Source organism: Echinops telfairi, unplaced genomic scaffold (assembly GCF_000313985.2).
Source record: "Echinops telfairi isolate 266 unplaced genomic scaffold, ASM31398v2 ScPeMD7_23;HRSCAF=83, whole genome shotgun sequence".
NCBI classification, from domain to species: domain Eukaryota; kingdom Metazoa; phylum Chordata; class Mammalia; order Afrosoricida; family Tenrecidae; genus Echinops; species Echinops telfairi.
The window spans coordinates 77,308,979-77,325,267 of record NW_022103920.1 but is presented as its reverse complement, the minus strand read 5'-3'; the positions used below and the strand labels follow the sequence as shown (position 1 = coordinate 77,325,267).

The 16,289-nt window shown below is 39.7% G+C and overlaps 1 protein-coding gene across 1 annotated transcript in view; it reads right to left on the bottom strand.

The window, feature by feature from the left end:
- Positions 1–16,206, bottom strand: part of ITGB8 (integrin subunit beta 8) — a 95,889-nt gene extending 79,683 nt beyond the window's left edge. Inside the window, exon 1 of the mRNA XM_004702710.2 lies at positions 16,080–16,206. Within this exon, the coding sequence (XP_004702767.1) occupies positions 16,080–16,206 (127 nt within the window). The remainder of the gene's footprint in view (positions 1–16,079) is intronic.
- Between the last annotated feature and the right edge of the window lie 83 nt (positions 16,207–16,289).

Here is a 16,289-nt window from a genome sequence, read left to right as displayed (position 1 = left end):
TCCAATCAAGTCATATTGGAGGAGGATATACAGAGTTACCCCTTCGGATGGTTAGTATGTTTCACCTCGGTTAGGCTATGAGTCTCAGTGGATTGGCAAGCATTGGACTGATTGTTCTACCATATGTAGCACAGGCAGTCCCTGAGTTATGAATATCCAATGTACTCTATAATGTTATGTAACTTTACCTTCACTCTGAAACCACAGACACAATGCATATTAGTGACAATTTTTTCAATCATAATCACCATCACTTATTCCATGTGCAGCTTATAAATCATTGAAACATATTTAACTTGTTTTTGCATTAAATAAAACTGAATAAGAATTATGATTCCCTGTTTCCACTTACCTACAAGTTCTCAAAGACACAGCACCATTTCTCCTTCATAGCCCAGGAAATGCTTGTATAATGTAATCACCTCCCTGATGTGATCCATCAATCAGTTGGAAGGAGAGTTGCCTCAGGGTTATGACTGACCTCCAATATATAAATAAGTATCCTGGCAAAGTGTGCATGTACATGGTCTCTCTAAACCCTGAACACTTCTTTACCTGGCCTCTAGTTCTTGAGACATAAAGTCTACAGAAATCTTCTGTGGGCCATCTGACAAGCATTTTAAAAATTTGACCAACAGACTTTGGGTTCATTAGTTTCTGCAACCATGTGATCCAATAGGTGTCATTAGTCTACCCCATAACCCATGGATTTGGGACTTGCCAGCCCCCACAATTGCATGAGCCATTTCCTTAAAGTGAATATATATATTACAAAGGTTGACTGTCACTGACTCCTCCCCAGGTTTCCACAATGCCTTGCCACAACACCCCAACAATTTAGACCGGGGACAAATGGAAGATCTTTTTCTAAATATGGCATGAGTATATGTGTTCTAGGTAATACCCTCACCTGGTGGAGGTCCCTCAGGATCTCTGGTCATATGGATGATGAGATCACTGTCATTCTGGAGAAGATCCACAACCTGGCCTTGCACAGTCAGCTCATTTATATCATTTCTGGATCACTGATTGTACAATAATACCAAAGCTCCAGAAAGGTGGGTCTGTATTACCCTGGGTAAAGTTTTGGGGAACCCAAGTGCCTTGTACAAAATGGCACTATTCTGGAGGACAGGTTTGAAAAAAAATCCAATTAGGATACTCAATATTTCTTGACATGTTTTTGAGTTTTTAGTTCTCTCAACCCCAGTAAAGATTTCTAAAAATCCACTTAATAGCTACTCTGTAATTATGGCAGTTTTTCAGAACTAAAAATTTCAATTCTAGTATACTTTTTAGTTTAATGTTCTCTAAGATATGGCTACAAACATCTAATTCTACTAAAGGAACAGGCAAATTCCAATTCCTTACATAGACTTTATGGGCAATAAAATAAAATAAAATAATAAACCCGAAGAGAATGATCGTTAATCACTGTAGAATAAAGAACTCCATGTATTCTGAGCAATATTTGAGAATACTCTGCTGGGTGTGAAGAAGGGGTATAACATCCTGTAAGAGGCAGAATTTGCCCCAAACCTCTGATACTAGGTTTTTTCCATAATGCTTATAAATCAATCCCTGCCCAGCAAGCGCATCACTGGATAATTTAACTTTCATCCTTTGCTTTCATGGAGCAGTGGTCTATGGCATCAACGGCATGCTCATCTCCAGGTAGCCAGGTAGCCTCTGATAAGGTCCATCAATACCAAGTGCACCCTCATAGGGCTAGCCAGTTCATGTTCACTTGTATCATGTTGCCGTCAGCAGGGCACAGGTACATGCCAGGATCTCCTGTCCCCTCTCTTATCCACCACAGGACTATGGGAGCCTCAATTGTCCTTGGATCATTCACAAGAGCCACACATGTTACATCCTATTATAACTAATCATTCTGTTCGAAGTCAGAAGAATGTCATTATATATTCTGGCTCTGGTGTTAAAAAGACTGACCTTTTCAAAAAAACTCAAGCTACCTTTTAAAAAAAACCCTCAAGATTCCCTTCTTAAATGTTTTTGTTTTTTCCAGTGTTCCATTCTCTTGAAGCTTGACCTGTACATCCCATTTCTGGAGGATCCTTCTTGACATTCTGGTTCACTTGTATTCAGTTTGTCATGAACAGTCCAAATCAAATGTACAAAAAGACAATGGAAGGTATGCCTAGTACTAAGAAACATATCAAGTAGGCCACTTCTCTGCCAATAATTCAATGCTACTAGAATTGGTTCTTTGTTTCAAACTGGAACAACCAGTTCTACAGCAATCCCTGCTCAGTCTGAAGCTTTCTTGTGTTATTTGTTCTAGGAGAGTCAATAAATAACATACGTCACTATGCATAGCCAGCTTGGCCTCCTTGCAATCAGGAAATTCTATCCCTTGGCAATCCATAGGTACTGTTTATTAAACCAGAGCTTGTATGATCATGCATTAATTTCTTTTGATTGCTTTCTTTGTTCCACCTTATAATATTCTAAAACACCGTTGGACCAGAATTTTCCCTCCAGCCCCTTCCACAAGAATCTGAGACAATGACAATGGAATTATACTAATGAAATACGGCCTCCACTGAAATATAGAAAATGGGTTGTACTGGGAGAAGTGTTTGTGGTTCAATGCCAAAGAAAGGACCCTGGCTACCATATGATTTGCAGAACAGTACTCTCAACTGGGTCTGAATTTTACCATGTGTAAGTGTAACATCGACCAAAGCCACTGCACACCTCACATAAATAGGAAGAAACCCTTGGTAAATGTCTTAAGACTTAAATTACTTGGACACTTCCATCTTCTTCTCCCCAGTACTGACCCTTCTGTCTACTTCTTCATTCAGTCTCTCTCCTGGACTTTCACCTGAATAGCTCTTCAGAATCAGACTTGATCCTGGTCCCTGTCCCCTGTACCATTTCGGGCCTTTGCTTTTTGGCAATTCCCTAAAATTGCCAAACTGTACCAATAATAATAATATAGAATAAAAACAGACACTGTCTACAGTAAATGTAGCTGTACTTTTCAGTTGAAAAGTTTTTAAGATGTTATATATAGTTTAATATGACCGTTTAGTACTTCTGGATAACAACACACAAAATGAAAATATTCTTTAACAGCATGTTAGTCATATAGATCTGATAAGATCATTATAATGTAACAGAGTGCTTTTCATTTAATCATGTTATTTCTACTTCCTAAAATAACTTCACTTGAGAACCTTTTAAAATAACTTAAGGAAGATAACTTTTTCATAGCATCTGATTAGTATTAGTGATTTCTTAACAAGAATTAACACACACTTGTTGAAAAGCAGGATTATCGTAAATAATCAAAATTTCAATGGAGGTAATTTTGACTTGCATTATATTTTTATTCAATGTCCAAATTATGCTAATTGATTTACTGGGAAAGTAGAACAAAGATCACATAAAAATTGACTGCTGGATTGAAAAAATCATTTTAGTCTATGAAGTTACTATATTGCTATTAGGGGTCATTGACTTGGTCCTGATTCATAGTGACCTCATGTACAATAGGACAAAATAATACTGCCTATCCCCTATCATATTCATCCTCACAATTGTTATCTATATCTGAGGACATTGTTTCAGCCACTGTGTAAACCTCTATCATGGAGAGTGTTCCTCCTTTTCAGTGACTATCAACTTTAACAAGCATGAGGAACCAAGACTGGTCCACCCTGAGAATACGTCCAAAGTACATGAAGTTTTGCCGCCCACAACCTGAAGGAGCATTCTGGAGTTATTCCTTCCAAAACAGATTTACTCATTCTCCTGGTAGTCCAGCTATATTCAGTATTTTCTGCCAACACTATAGTTCAAATGCATCAGTTCTTCTTTGGTTTTCCTTATTCATTGCCTGGTTTTTGCATGCAGATGAGGTGACTGAAAACAACATGGTGTTTTTCTGGCACATTTAATTCCCAATGACACATACTTGTTTTTGAACACTTTTAAGAGGTCTTTTTAATAGCATATTTGCCCAATGCAATACATCTATGATTTCTTCATTGTTGATTTCATAGGCATTGATCATGGATCCAAAGGGTAGTACTTACTTAAGGGACACAGTTCAGAGTTTTAGGAAAGATGACAGAATGGAAACAAGAAACAAGGGAGTAGGATTGAGAGGATTCTACTGGATGAGTTGAAACAAAATTTGTATAAATTTGTTGGATATAAAACTGATGATCTACTCTGCAAATCTTCACTTATTTCATGATTGAAAGTTAAAAAATTAGGTATTTTCCACATCATTTGGCAAATGTGTGATTGTGTTAGTCTGGATAGACTAGAGAAACAAATTCATAGACATTCATATGTGTAGGAGAAAGAGGTTTATATACAAGGGCAATTGAATATTGAGAAAATGTTCCAGCCCAATCCAGATCAAGTCCATAAGTCCAATATTAGCCCATAAGTCCGATGCCAATCTATAAAGTCCTCTTCAGACTCAGGAAACACAAACAGGATACCGAATGCAGGAAGATCACGGCTAGTGGGTGGGAAGTCTTGTAGATCCAGTGGTGGTGTAAGGATCTCAGCACAGGAAGGGGTCTCTACATGGCTTCTCTGGCTCCAGAGGTCTGGTTATAGCAGGGTAGATCCATGTGGCTTCTCCAGCTCCCAGGGAGTAGCTCCATGTGTCTTGTTGGTTGAAAGTCTCTGAGGGAGTGAGAAGAGAAAGTGTCTTTCCTGCCTCCAAGCAGGGAACCCAGGAATTCCCAGAATTCTCAGGAGAAGACCATGTTCACAGAGGCCTCGTTGGCTATGATCTGATTGACAGACTAGACTCCACCCCTTCCCAAAGTCCCAAATTGACACCAGATTATGTAACTACCACAGTGATATTAATTATATTGATAATTTTTGCATCTCTTATTAGAAGGAGCACAAGTATGGTTCTCATTCAGCTGAATGGTCAGGTAGCTGTCTGTCAAATTTCTTGACATAGATGAATGAGTGCTTCTAGAATCACATCCATTGGTTGAAACATTTATAATAGTATTCTGTCAATTCCAAGAGGCTTATTTATTATCATGCCTTGAATGTAGCAGGGACTTCTTTCAATACCATCAGTTCTTGATCAAAAGCTACCTCCTGAAGTGCTTGAATATTGACCAAAATTTTTCAGTATAGTGACTCTATGTATTTCTTCCATCTTCTTCTGTAGCTTCTTACAAAGTTCAAATTTTTGCCTAAAGAATCCTTCAACCTAGCTTTCAGCTTGAGGAATGCTAAGCATATTATTCCCCTTTGGCTTTTTAACTCCAAGTTTTTGCACAAATCGTCATGGTATTCTACTTTGCCATTTTGATCCAATCTGAAATCTTCTGTCTGGTTCTTTTTACTTCATCATAGCTTCCATTTGCTGTAATTTCCCTACATTCAAGAGCAAGTTTCAGAGTCTATTCTGAGATCCAATTTGGTCTTTCTTTCCTGTCCTTCTAATGATCGTTAGTTTCTTCACATATGAGATTCTTGAAGTCTTCCCACACTCCTCTGGTCTTCAGTCATCAGTGTTCAATGAATCAAATTTATTCTTGAGCTGGACTCTAAATTTAGGTGGGAAATACTGAAGATTTTACTTTGGCATATGAACAATTTATGATCTGCTCTGTAGTGGGCTCCTGCTCTTATTCTAACTGGTGATATTGATGAAAGGAGCTTTAACAATGTCTTTTTCCACAAATGTAGTTGATTTTATCTCAGTGTCTTCAGTTTGGTGAGATCCACATATATGCACTACTCACTTAATGACATAGTTAGGCTCCAAACACCAGGTGGTTACACACACAAAAAATGGCATTACTTGAAAATGGAGAATGACCACATCAAATCTAATGAGGTGGATGACAACTAAATCATTATGTAACTGCCAAATTACATCAATTTAGTTTGAGCACTCAAACTATTAAAAATCATGACCCAGACAAGTTGAGACATAATATTGACTATCATTGTCACCATTATTCTCAGATCTCAGAACACATTTCAGTATTTGCTACTTCTTTTTTTATTTATCATTTTATTTGGAGCACTTACAAATATCACAGCAATCCATACTTCAGTTAGATCAAGCATAATTTTTCAATTGCTGTCAACATCAGTTTCAATGTTTGCTACTTGTAGTTGTACCTTGCTACTATGCAAAAAATCTGATAGTAGAGTTTTTACTATTGTCAAAAATCGAAAATATAATAGTTGGTAGTTGAGGAATAAGGAAACCAGTGTTATTGAAAAAGGTATTTTCAATAAATGTCTTTGGTCTTACAAAGTATCATCATATAATCTCTGGCATCATTTCTATTATCAAGGTCATATTTTCCAACTACTAACCCTTCTTCTGATTTTCCAACTTTCACATCTCAATCACCAGTAAATATCAATTCATATTGAGCACATGTTTAATCAATGTCACACTGCAAAAGTTGGTAAAAATATTCAATCTCTCCGTCTTTGACATTAGAAGTTTGTGCATAAATTTGTTTCTTAGCTATATTAACTGGTATTTCTTGTAGGTATATGAATATTATGTTATTACCAAAATCCATGTATCTCAGGATAGTTCTTGAAATGCTCATTTTGGTGCTGTTCCTCTTCAAATTTGTCATTCCTGGTACAGTAAACATGATTATCTTATTCAAAATGGCCCACATTAGTCCATTTCAGTGCAACAATGCTTAGGATATCAAACTTCAAGCTTTACTTTTAATTTTTAACAGTATATATGTAATTTATACTCCCCATAGTCCATATTTTGATCAATGGATATTTACAGTTTTCTCTTCTGAAGCATGCCCCTTCAGAAAGTTTTGCTTTCTCCATATTATTAAGGTTGGCTCTACTTTAAGGGGGCAGCTCTTCCCTAGACTTGTTCTGATCGCCTTTCACACTGAGTCTTCTGGCAGTGTATCAGAAATGGTCTGCTGTTATTCATAAGGTTTTCACTGGTCAGTTTTTTAAGAGTTAGTTTGCCAATTGCTTTTTCCCTAATCTTTTAGTCTGGAAGCTCTTCTGAAACCTGCCCACCACAGGTTACCCTAGTAGAATTCGAGGCAGAACATACCGACAGACAAGTGTTGGGAAACCACAATATGACAGTGTTTTTTCTACATAGTCAACACTCTCACTACCATTGGGTTGATTCTGACTTCCAGGGACCTGTGAGGCTTTAAATCTTTACTGAAACAGATAGCCTCATCTTTCTCCTGTGGAGCAGTCGGTGGGTTTGAATAGCTGACCTTGTAGTTAGCAGCTCAGTGCCTAGGTAACTGGAAGGCACTCAACAGAGAGCTGAGGGAGAGGAGTGCTCTGGGAGAGCTTGGCTTGTCCCACAGAAAGATTCTGAACAAAGAGTTAAAATGTAGGCAAATATTTTAAAAGGTGGACTGGTTAAGAAAAATCATAGAATAAAAAGATAATTTGGGCCTTTTCTATTGTAATGAATATGATGTCTTAAGAGGAGACAGATGTCAAGAACTATCTACAACAAAGAGTTGATGTTACAAAAACTTCTTCTCAAATATCACCCACTTAATCACCATCTTTCCACCCCTTCTCTGTCTTATAACTGTTTTCTACCTAGTTTTGAGTGAGAGTTGCATCACCTTGGGGTGACATGAACCGAGGGCCACCTGGATGGCAGCAGCAACAGCAGCAAAACAGAAAGGAACATGAAATTCTGAGGATTCCATTAGCTAACCTAACATTCTCCCTCCCACTTTAGCAAGAATTCATCTGTAGGAGTCCCTGGATGGTAAGTTAGGAACTCAGACAAGAGAGTAAGGCTATAGAGGTTGTGTGGTTCTATTACAATAACTAGTTCTTAAATGCGACCTGCTCCCTTTACAACAAACAAAACAAAACAAAAATTCACCTTTTGGTTACTCAAAGTTGGCAATTAGCTATTTGGTTTGGTTTTGCTTCGATGGGAACTTTTCCTGAAAAAAGTCTGCCCGGGGGTTGTAAGTGGCTAACCTGTTCCCTTGGTAACAGAAGGACTGGAGTTCTGAGACCACCCACAGGCACATGGTAAGGAAGGCCTGGGGATCTACTTCAAAAATTATCCATTGAAAACCCTATGGAGCCCAGTTCTCCTCTAAAACACGGGAGTTATCATGAATCAAAATCAACTTCCTTTAAAATAGTAGAAAAGATCATGAATTGTCTTGAGTGGAGTGTAGAAAATAAAAGATGAAGTTTAATGTTTAGAGTTTAACGAGGAAGCTTCAAGATTTTTGAAGTTTAACTTAAAGACATAGACATTATCAGGATAACCTGTTCTGACCCTTAGATCTCCCTCACATTAATTTCTGACTACTCACTCTGCTTTATGTATTCTTTTTTATCCTGAATATATTACACACACATATACATAAACATCTATAGATATTTACGCAATACTTGTGCACACATCTATATGTGTTGTGGTGAAGTGAGATTGTTTAATATGGTTCTTCTATTCATAGTCATTGTAACGTCCTTTCAGTGAAAATATGGGGGTATGTAAATAAGACATAGAGGACTCCCAATGATTGGTTTATTTTGCCATTCCTGGGGGTATAAAAGCAAGCCACTTCAGAAGCACCCGCCTATCAAGAAAGAAGAGCTACCAGCAGAGCAAGTGTGAGACCCCTGTCTAATGTGGAGAGGCGGTAAAAGCACCAGAGACTGATGAGGAGACCATGAGACAGAGCAGGAGACTGGGTGGCCATTGCAATGGTTTATTGAACCTAGCAGAGTAGACTGCCCTGGAAGACATCATTGAATAGGATAAAGGAAGTTGGAGAGTGGAGGTATATCTGACTTCTGGTTTGTAGAAATCATCCTTGAGCATAGGTGGAGTTGAATTCTCCTTATCTTCTGTGTAGCCAGAGGAGTTCAGACATGTTTCCCATGCCGTTTACTAACATTTATTTGTTATCCTCCATTAGAATGTGTCATAAGAGGCGGGGTTTTGCTTGCTCATTGTCATATTCTCATAGCTTAGAACTGGACCTTTGATTCCTTGGTATCAAGCTGCTGCCGAAAGAAGTGTAGCAATATGTGCCTGTAGCCTAGACAGACTACAGATTCCACGCTCTCCATGACCATGACTACTACACCCAATGTGAAGAAAAAACCCACCTCACCTCACAAGTGGATCAGCAGACTGATACAAGAATGAAGTTGCCAAAGACTTCATATTCCTCGAATCTACAATCAATGCTTATAGAAGCAGCAGTCACATGACATATTGCACTGGCTAATTCCACTGCAAAATACCTATTTAAAGTGTTAAAGAGCGAAGAAGGGCTCTAGTGTACCTTACGGAAGCCACATTTCAACCATCTCATCTGCATATGAAAACTGGACAATGAATAAGAAAGACCTGAAATAACTGATGCATTCAAATTATGGGATGAGTAAAGAATATGGAATATATTGTGGTTTTCCATATGAATGAACAAATCTGACTTGGCAGAGGTACAGCCAGGATGCTCCCTAAAAGCAAGGATGGTGAGACATCATTTCACGTATTTGGGTTTGTAATCAGGAATACCCAGTTCCTGAAGGACATTATGCATAGTGCAGTGAGTCAGTGAAAAATGAATTAAGATGAACTGACACAGTCGCTGCCAAGAGCGGGCTCAAACATACCACCAATTGAGAGGGTGGCACAGGATACGACTGCCTGATCAGGAATCATGCTCACATTTACTATTTCTGATGAACCTGATTATGAGCTAATTCGTAAGCTAATGCCTTTCTTTCTCCCATAACCACAAGCCCTAATATCCATTTCCAATGCCATCGCATCAATTCCAACTCCAAGCAACCCCATAGGACAGGGTAGACCTGCCCTTGTGGATTTCCAAAGCTGCAATTCTTTATGAGAGTAGAAAGCCTCACTTTTCTCCTGCAGAGCAGCTAGTGATTTTGAACTGCTGACCTTGTGGTTGGCAGCCCAATGAGTAACCACTACACTACCAGGTCTATAGGACATTGGAAATGCTCCAGGGGTTCCATCCGGGTTACTCCTGTGAGGCCAACTGCTTGTCAACTATTCTCAGTATGTTAAGGAAAAATCCCATAAAGAGGTGCAGAGTCTCCAGGTGTTTCAACACAGGATGTGTTTTCAGCATGCTCTTAATTCACAACTCCATACCTTTCCCTCTATGGGAACACCTGTGCTTCATAGGGTTTTCAATGGGTGATTTTTTTCCCCAGACTAGATCACCAGGTCTTTCTTCTGAATCACCTCTGGGTAGATTATAAAATCAAATTTTCAATTAGTATTCAATTGCAAACCATTTGTGCCACCCAAAGACCTTCCAGGAGATTATTGTTGTGAAATGCCATCAAGTGGGTTCCAGCCCATAGTGATCCCATGCACACCAGAATGAGACACTGCCTCTTCCTGCGCCATCTTCACAACTGTCCCCATGCCCAGGCCCATTGTTGTAGCTACAGGTCCAACCACCTTGTCCGGGGCCTTCCTCCTGAGTGTCTTCTCCAGGGACTTGTCTCTCCTGACAACATGTCCCAAGTATGTAAGACAAAGCCTTGCCAGGGAGCACTCTGGCCGTACTTCTTCTAAGACACACAGGTTCGCCCTTTGAGCAGTTCGTGGTACTATCGATAACCTTTGACGGCACCACAATTGACACGCATCAATTCTTCAGCCTTCCTTATTCAGAGTCCAACTTTCACATGCATGTGAGACATTTGAAAATACCATGGTTTAGGCCCTTAGTCCTCAAAGTAATGCCTTTCTTTTTCAATTCTCTGAAGAGGTCTTATGCAACAGATTTACCTCATGGGACGTCTTCTGATCTCTTGACTGCTGATTCCATGAATATTAATTGTAGCTCCAAGCAGACAAACTTTTCAACAAGTTCAATCTTCTCTCCATTTATCATGATGTTACCTATTATTGGCCTATTGACCCAGTTGTGAGGATACTGGTCTTATCACATGCAACCAAAGGCTGCACACCTTGCTCTTCATCAGCAAGCCCTTCTCACTTTTAGCAAGGAAGGTTGTGTCATCTGCACATCTCATGTTGATAATGAGCCTTCCTCCAACCTGCTGCCATATTCTTCTTCATGTACGTCAGCTTCTCTGATAATCTGGTCACCATACAGAATGAATATGTATAACGAGAGGATCCAACTCTGACACACACCTTCCCTGATTTCAAACCATGCAGTCTGTCCTTGTTCTATTTGCACAACTGCCTCTTGAGCCATGTCCAAGTTCCACAGGAGCACCATGAAGTGTTCTGGAATTCCCATTCTTCTCAAGGCTATCCATAGTTCGTTATGATCTACACAGTAGCATGCCTGGGCATAAACAATAAAACACAAGTAAACATCTTTCCAGGAGATTCCAGCCAATGAAACTCATGGAGTGCAGTTCTTCTCTGACACACATGGGGTCACCACGGGCTAGAATGGATTCAGCAATAAAGAACTTGGTTAGTCCAAACAGAAATGTTTTTTAAGATCCAAGACCGTCAGTTCTTCCATATGTTGGAGAGAGGAACTCTGAGGACTAAGTCTCCAGCTACTCCCATTTGGGTGAGGAAGAGCCAGCATCACACATAGAGGAGCTTAAACCAAGCAAGCAGAGATTCCCTGATCTAAGCGAAGTGTTTCAAAGGAGGGAATGGTGCACCACGTCCATTCCATCAGAGATGCGAGGGAAGATGAACCGTACGAACTGACCACCACCTTTCACAGTGGGGGCAATTGTGATCTTAAGAAGATCTGTTGCAACTGCTGAGGCAGCAGAAAATGCCTGACTTCTCTGAGATCAAGTAGAGACAGCAAATAGGAACAATTCAAGGACTTTTATTGTTAAAGAGAATGATAAATATAAGATGGACAGTTATAAACTGGAATATTGATGGAAATGATCCAGTAGAGAAGAGAAAAACATGATAAAATTATAATGGATGTTTTAAAGCACAGGTTCCCAAACTTACAGTTTACTGCCCCCTTTTCAGGAAAAATATTACTCAGTGCTTACCAGGCAATTAAAATTTTTGTGCTATAGCACATACTCCAGGATAAAGTGCAATTATCTTCTTTTGCTGCTATGCCCCAGCCCCACCCCACCCCCATCGTTCTAACACCTCTAGGGGGTAATATCACCTATTTCCAGAAACATTGTTTTCAAGGAACCATCCTTAAAATGAAACTTTAAAGTATAACTTATTGTGATCCCATTGGGGTACAGTAACCTTTGAAGGAGCCCTATTTACATTGTTTTCTTCTGGATGCATATGAATACCAAAAAGCTGCTCAGATAATTTTAATGGCATTATAACATAAACATTGCAAAGTAAATGGTTGAAGCTGTGTCTCTGTTGTTCTTAGCCTCCCTTTCCTCTGTAATCCCTCCATTTAAAGATATGAACATTTTGCGGCCCTACATTTCCACTTTACCATTCGTCTCTCTGTGTGTTGGCATCTCGGTTGTTGTGATACTAGAAACAATGCCATTGATATTTCAAAGGCCATCAGGATCACCCATGATGAGCAGGTTTAACAGTTTCCAGACTAAGGAAAAGGCGGCAGAAAAGCCTCCACTCTATTTCCAAATGTTAATGAGAAAAATAACACAGCTTTGACAGTGTGCTTTTGGCACATCATTGGGGAGACCCGTCACTAGCGGGGCTGAAGTAACAGGCCACTGCAAGAGAGGGCTGGTACCCTTCATGAAACAGATGAATGCAACAGCCAAAAAGATGCACTTGGTCATGTTGGCAATTGTGAAGATGGTGTAGGGTAACGTTTCATTCTGTTGTATCTAAGGTCATCATGGATCAGAGTCAAAGCACAGAGAGCTAATAACAAAATTTCTACCAAAATCGATGAAATGGAAATATTCATGCTGTGGGATTAATAATAGCATGCATCTACTTCCGTAGTATTTCTGCTTACTGAAATATTTTAGGCAAGAAAGTGGCTTGAGGGATTTACTTGAAAACATCCAAATTGGAGGAGGAAGAGGAGTTGGATAGGGTAGAAATGAAAGGAGTTGGCCATGAGTTGATAACTGATGAAACTGGGTGGTGGATACATGGTTGCTTCTCATACATTCTATCTGTCTTTTTGTATGTTTTAAAATATCCAAAATACAAAGTTAAACAAAATACAGGGCCGATATTGAAGTTGACCCAAAAGAATTTATTGAATGATGGAATTGTAGAATGCCTGGTAACAGATGAAGGGGCCCAGAAATATCTGTAGCTCTTCCCAAAGTTTGGCTTTCATATACAGAACAAGAATAGGTGGTGTTTTAACTGATCAGTAAGTGCCTCAATTGCTTTTAGGTAGAATTAATTTGAATGTCTCATTGGACAAATACTTTGGAAGACTTCTTTATTTATTCTAAAGGAGGCCCTGTTCTCTTAAACCACCTCTCACTTTAGGTAAGCATAAAGAATTCTGATCAGGGGTGATAAACCCTCTGTTTAAAAAAATTTAACCGAAAGTTATGTTATTCTTATGCCCTCTTGGCTACGAAACATGTATTGGGTAAAGTCAAGCTACCGTTATAGCACAATAGCAATCCATTTTATTGTCATTAAAAAGAATGAGCAGCTGATTAGGCAGTTATCTCATTACGATCTGAATGACCCCTTTTAAAGAGAAATTGTAATCTCTGAACTTCGTCATGCACATTTGTACATAACAATTTAAGTAGTAAAGATTTTTTAATCTTTCAAATTAAGCAGCAGTGAAAATAATAGATTTGCTGCATTAAATCTCTTTAAATATTAACCTGCTAAGTGTTCTTCAGAGTCTTCTAGTTACTCATTAGCCGTTTTACTGTGTTATTGTTCACTCTTGTCAGGGATCTCCACCAGGGAAAGTTGACAAGCCAACGCATATACGGATTTTCCCCTACACTCCAGTTATCCCACCCCTGCTCACTACATATTCATTATTAAAAGTGTACTATATAGCTGGAACTTATATATCCTACTTCAAAATTGAAGTGAAGTCGTTCTTGTGTGCTCTAAGACTCCTTTTCTATGATTTTATTGCCTTCAACCTTTCCTCAGTGTAAACTACTGAGCGAGCAAACACGATTTCCTTTGTAACTGATACCTACATTTCTATTCTGCTTTAGGCATCTAATTTGCACTGTGTAGACATATAATTTGAGACTTGTAGCTGTATCACGAAAGTACGATGGTTTACGCTGATCTCTAATTTTCTGAGTTGTATTGGCTATAATTTAAATTTTTTGCATGTTTTTAACTGGACTGCAAACCAGAATACACCAGGAATCTTTGCATATTTGACAGAGACTTGGAAAAGGATGCCTTGTTCTGATTTCAGATAAGCTTCCCTTTCTCAGGACTGCAGGTGCAAGGGGACTCATTCATAATATTTGCTTCAATTCAATCCCATTCACTTGATAGGAACACAATGCTATCTATTACTTGAGAGACTGTGAATATTTATGAAGCCCAGTAAACATGTTTTTAAAATCCTCTATTATCAGCAAAATCTAGACATGAGTAGTTTGTTTTTATTTTCCTTTGCCTGCCGATTAGGAAAAATATGTACTGTTGACCCATCTTCATCACCTAATTATTATGTGTGTATGTGTTGATTAAATCTAGAAAAACACTTTGCCATTCAGGTTTGAAACAGGATGAAATTGTGCCCTGTGGAAAGTCTGCTGCAAGAAATACATGTTCCATTAATGAGATAATTGATAGTGAATGTTAGTTTTTCCTTTGCCCTGTGTTTCACTTATTTTGAAGTCAACATGTAAGCCCAAAATAACCACAACATAAAAATGAACTCTAATTGCCCCAATTTCACATCATGAAGTAAATAGTCCTGAAACAAATGCTAGACACCAGTCTATGCAACAGTTACGCGAAGCTAGCTTGGTGTTTCCGTGATAGACTCTTTCTCGTAAGGTTATGACTTGACTGTTGTATAATTAGCTGCAGGCTGAAAGTTGGCACATCAGTTCAAAGAGTGGGAGTAAATTTTAGTCCATAAAACAAGCACAAGGATTAGCTAAACTTTCCTAGAACCCCAGAGGTCAGAGAAAGACTTTAACAAAATGTAAGGGCTCAGTGACCACCTAAGTAATGAGGTAAATTTTTAAAAATGATTTTTAATAGTATAGCAATAATAACAGCATTTCCAAAAATAAATGCTTGATCTACTTCAGCAACCGGTAGGAACTCATCCTAAATCATTACTTTCACTTGTTTTTTATGTCTTACTATTAGCCAACAAGCCTCTGCTACACCTTCAAATTGCACCTAACTCGCCCATCTCACTCCCCACTCCCCAAACACCCATTCTGACATGATTTGCCCTGGGCTTCCTTTATGATTTAGGAAGGGCAGATCTTGTTCTCCATTTTACCGATGAGGATAAGGTGGTTCTGACACAAGTGACCTGCCAGAGCTGAAGATGACCCAGGATTTTCTCTGCTTTCCAATCTCAGAGATTGATCTCACTGAGGAGTCCATGAGCAAAATTTCTTGACAAATCTAAAAAGATGATGATTTAAAGCACGAACATGCCTCCTGCGTTTGATTCATTCAAGCTAAGCTCTGTAGTGGCAGAAACACGCATGCTGTATCCTATTCCTTGGTGGACTAAAAAACAGAACACTCATTTATTTCCATCCCAGCTATTTGATCCGCAAGCCTGGCCTCAGATGCAAGTTAGTGAACCCAAGTACTAGAAAGATGGGGAGCGTGCTGGACACAGACAATGCCCTCAAGGAGAGAGCGGAATCCCTACATTGGCTTCCCTGAAAAAAAAAAAACACCCAGCCTTCTCCCTTCCAACTCCCCACATGATGACCGCTCCCCTAACACCCATGTTGGGGAGCACACAGTGTCTCCTCTCTGCGGCTGTCACTCTGGGAAGGAAATGCTTGACACTTGGCCTGCGCTTCGGAAGTTCTCTGGGAGACCACTGCTCACAGGGGCCCCTTTCACCTGGCAGGATGCTCTGGTCCAGCCGCTCTCCTTCACAGCCCCAGACCTCTGGCCAATGCAAGGGAAACAAAACAAAACAAAACAAAACACTTACCACTTCGGCCCAGTCCAAGAACAACTGAAAACACCCAGGCTGCCCGCAGAGCGCGGGCAGGACCTGGCCGGCAGCTGTGCAGGCAGAGAAGCGTGGCGGTGAGACCAGCCAGGGCCCAGCCGCACATAATGCACAGTCGCTCGCGCTGCGCCCGCCGCCTGGCTGCTTCGGGGGCCGCGCTCGCGCCGCCCGGCACCTCGGGGCCCGCGG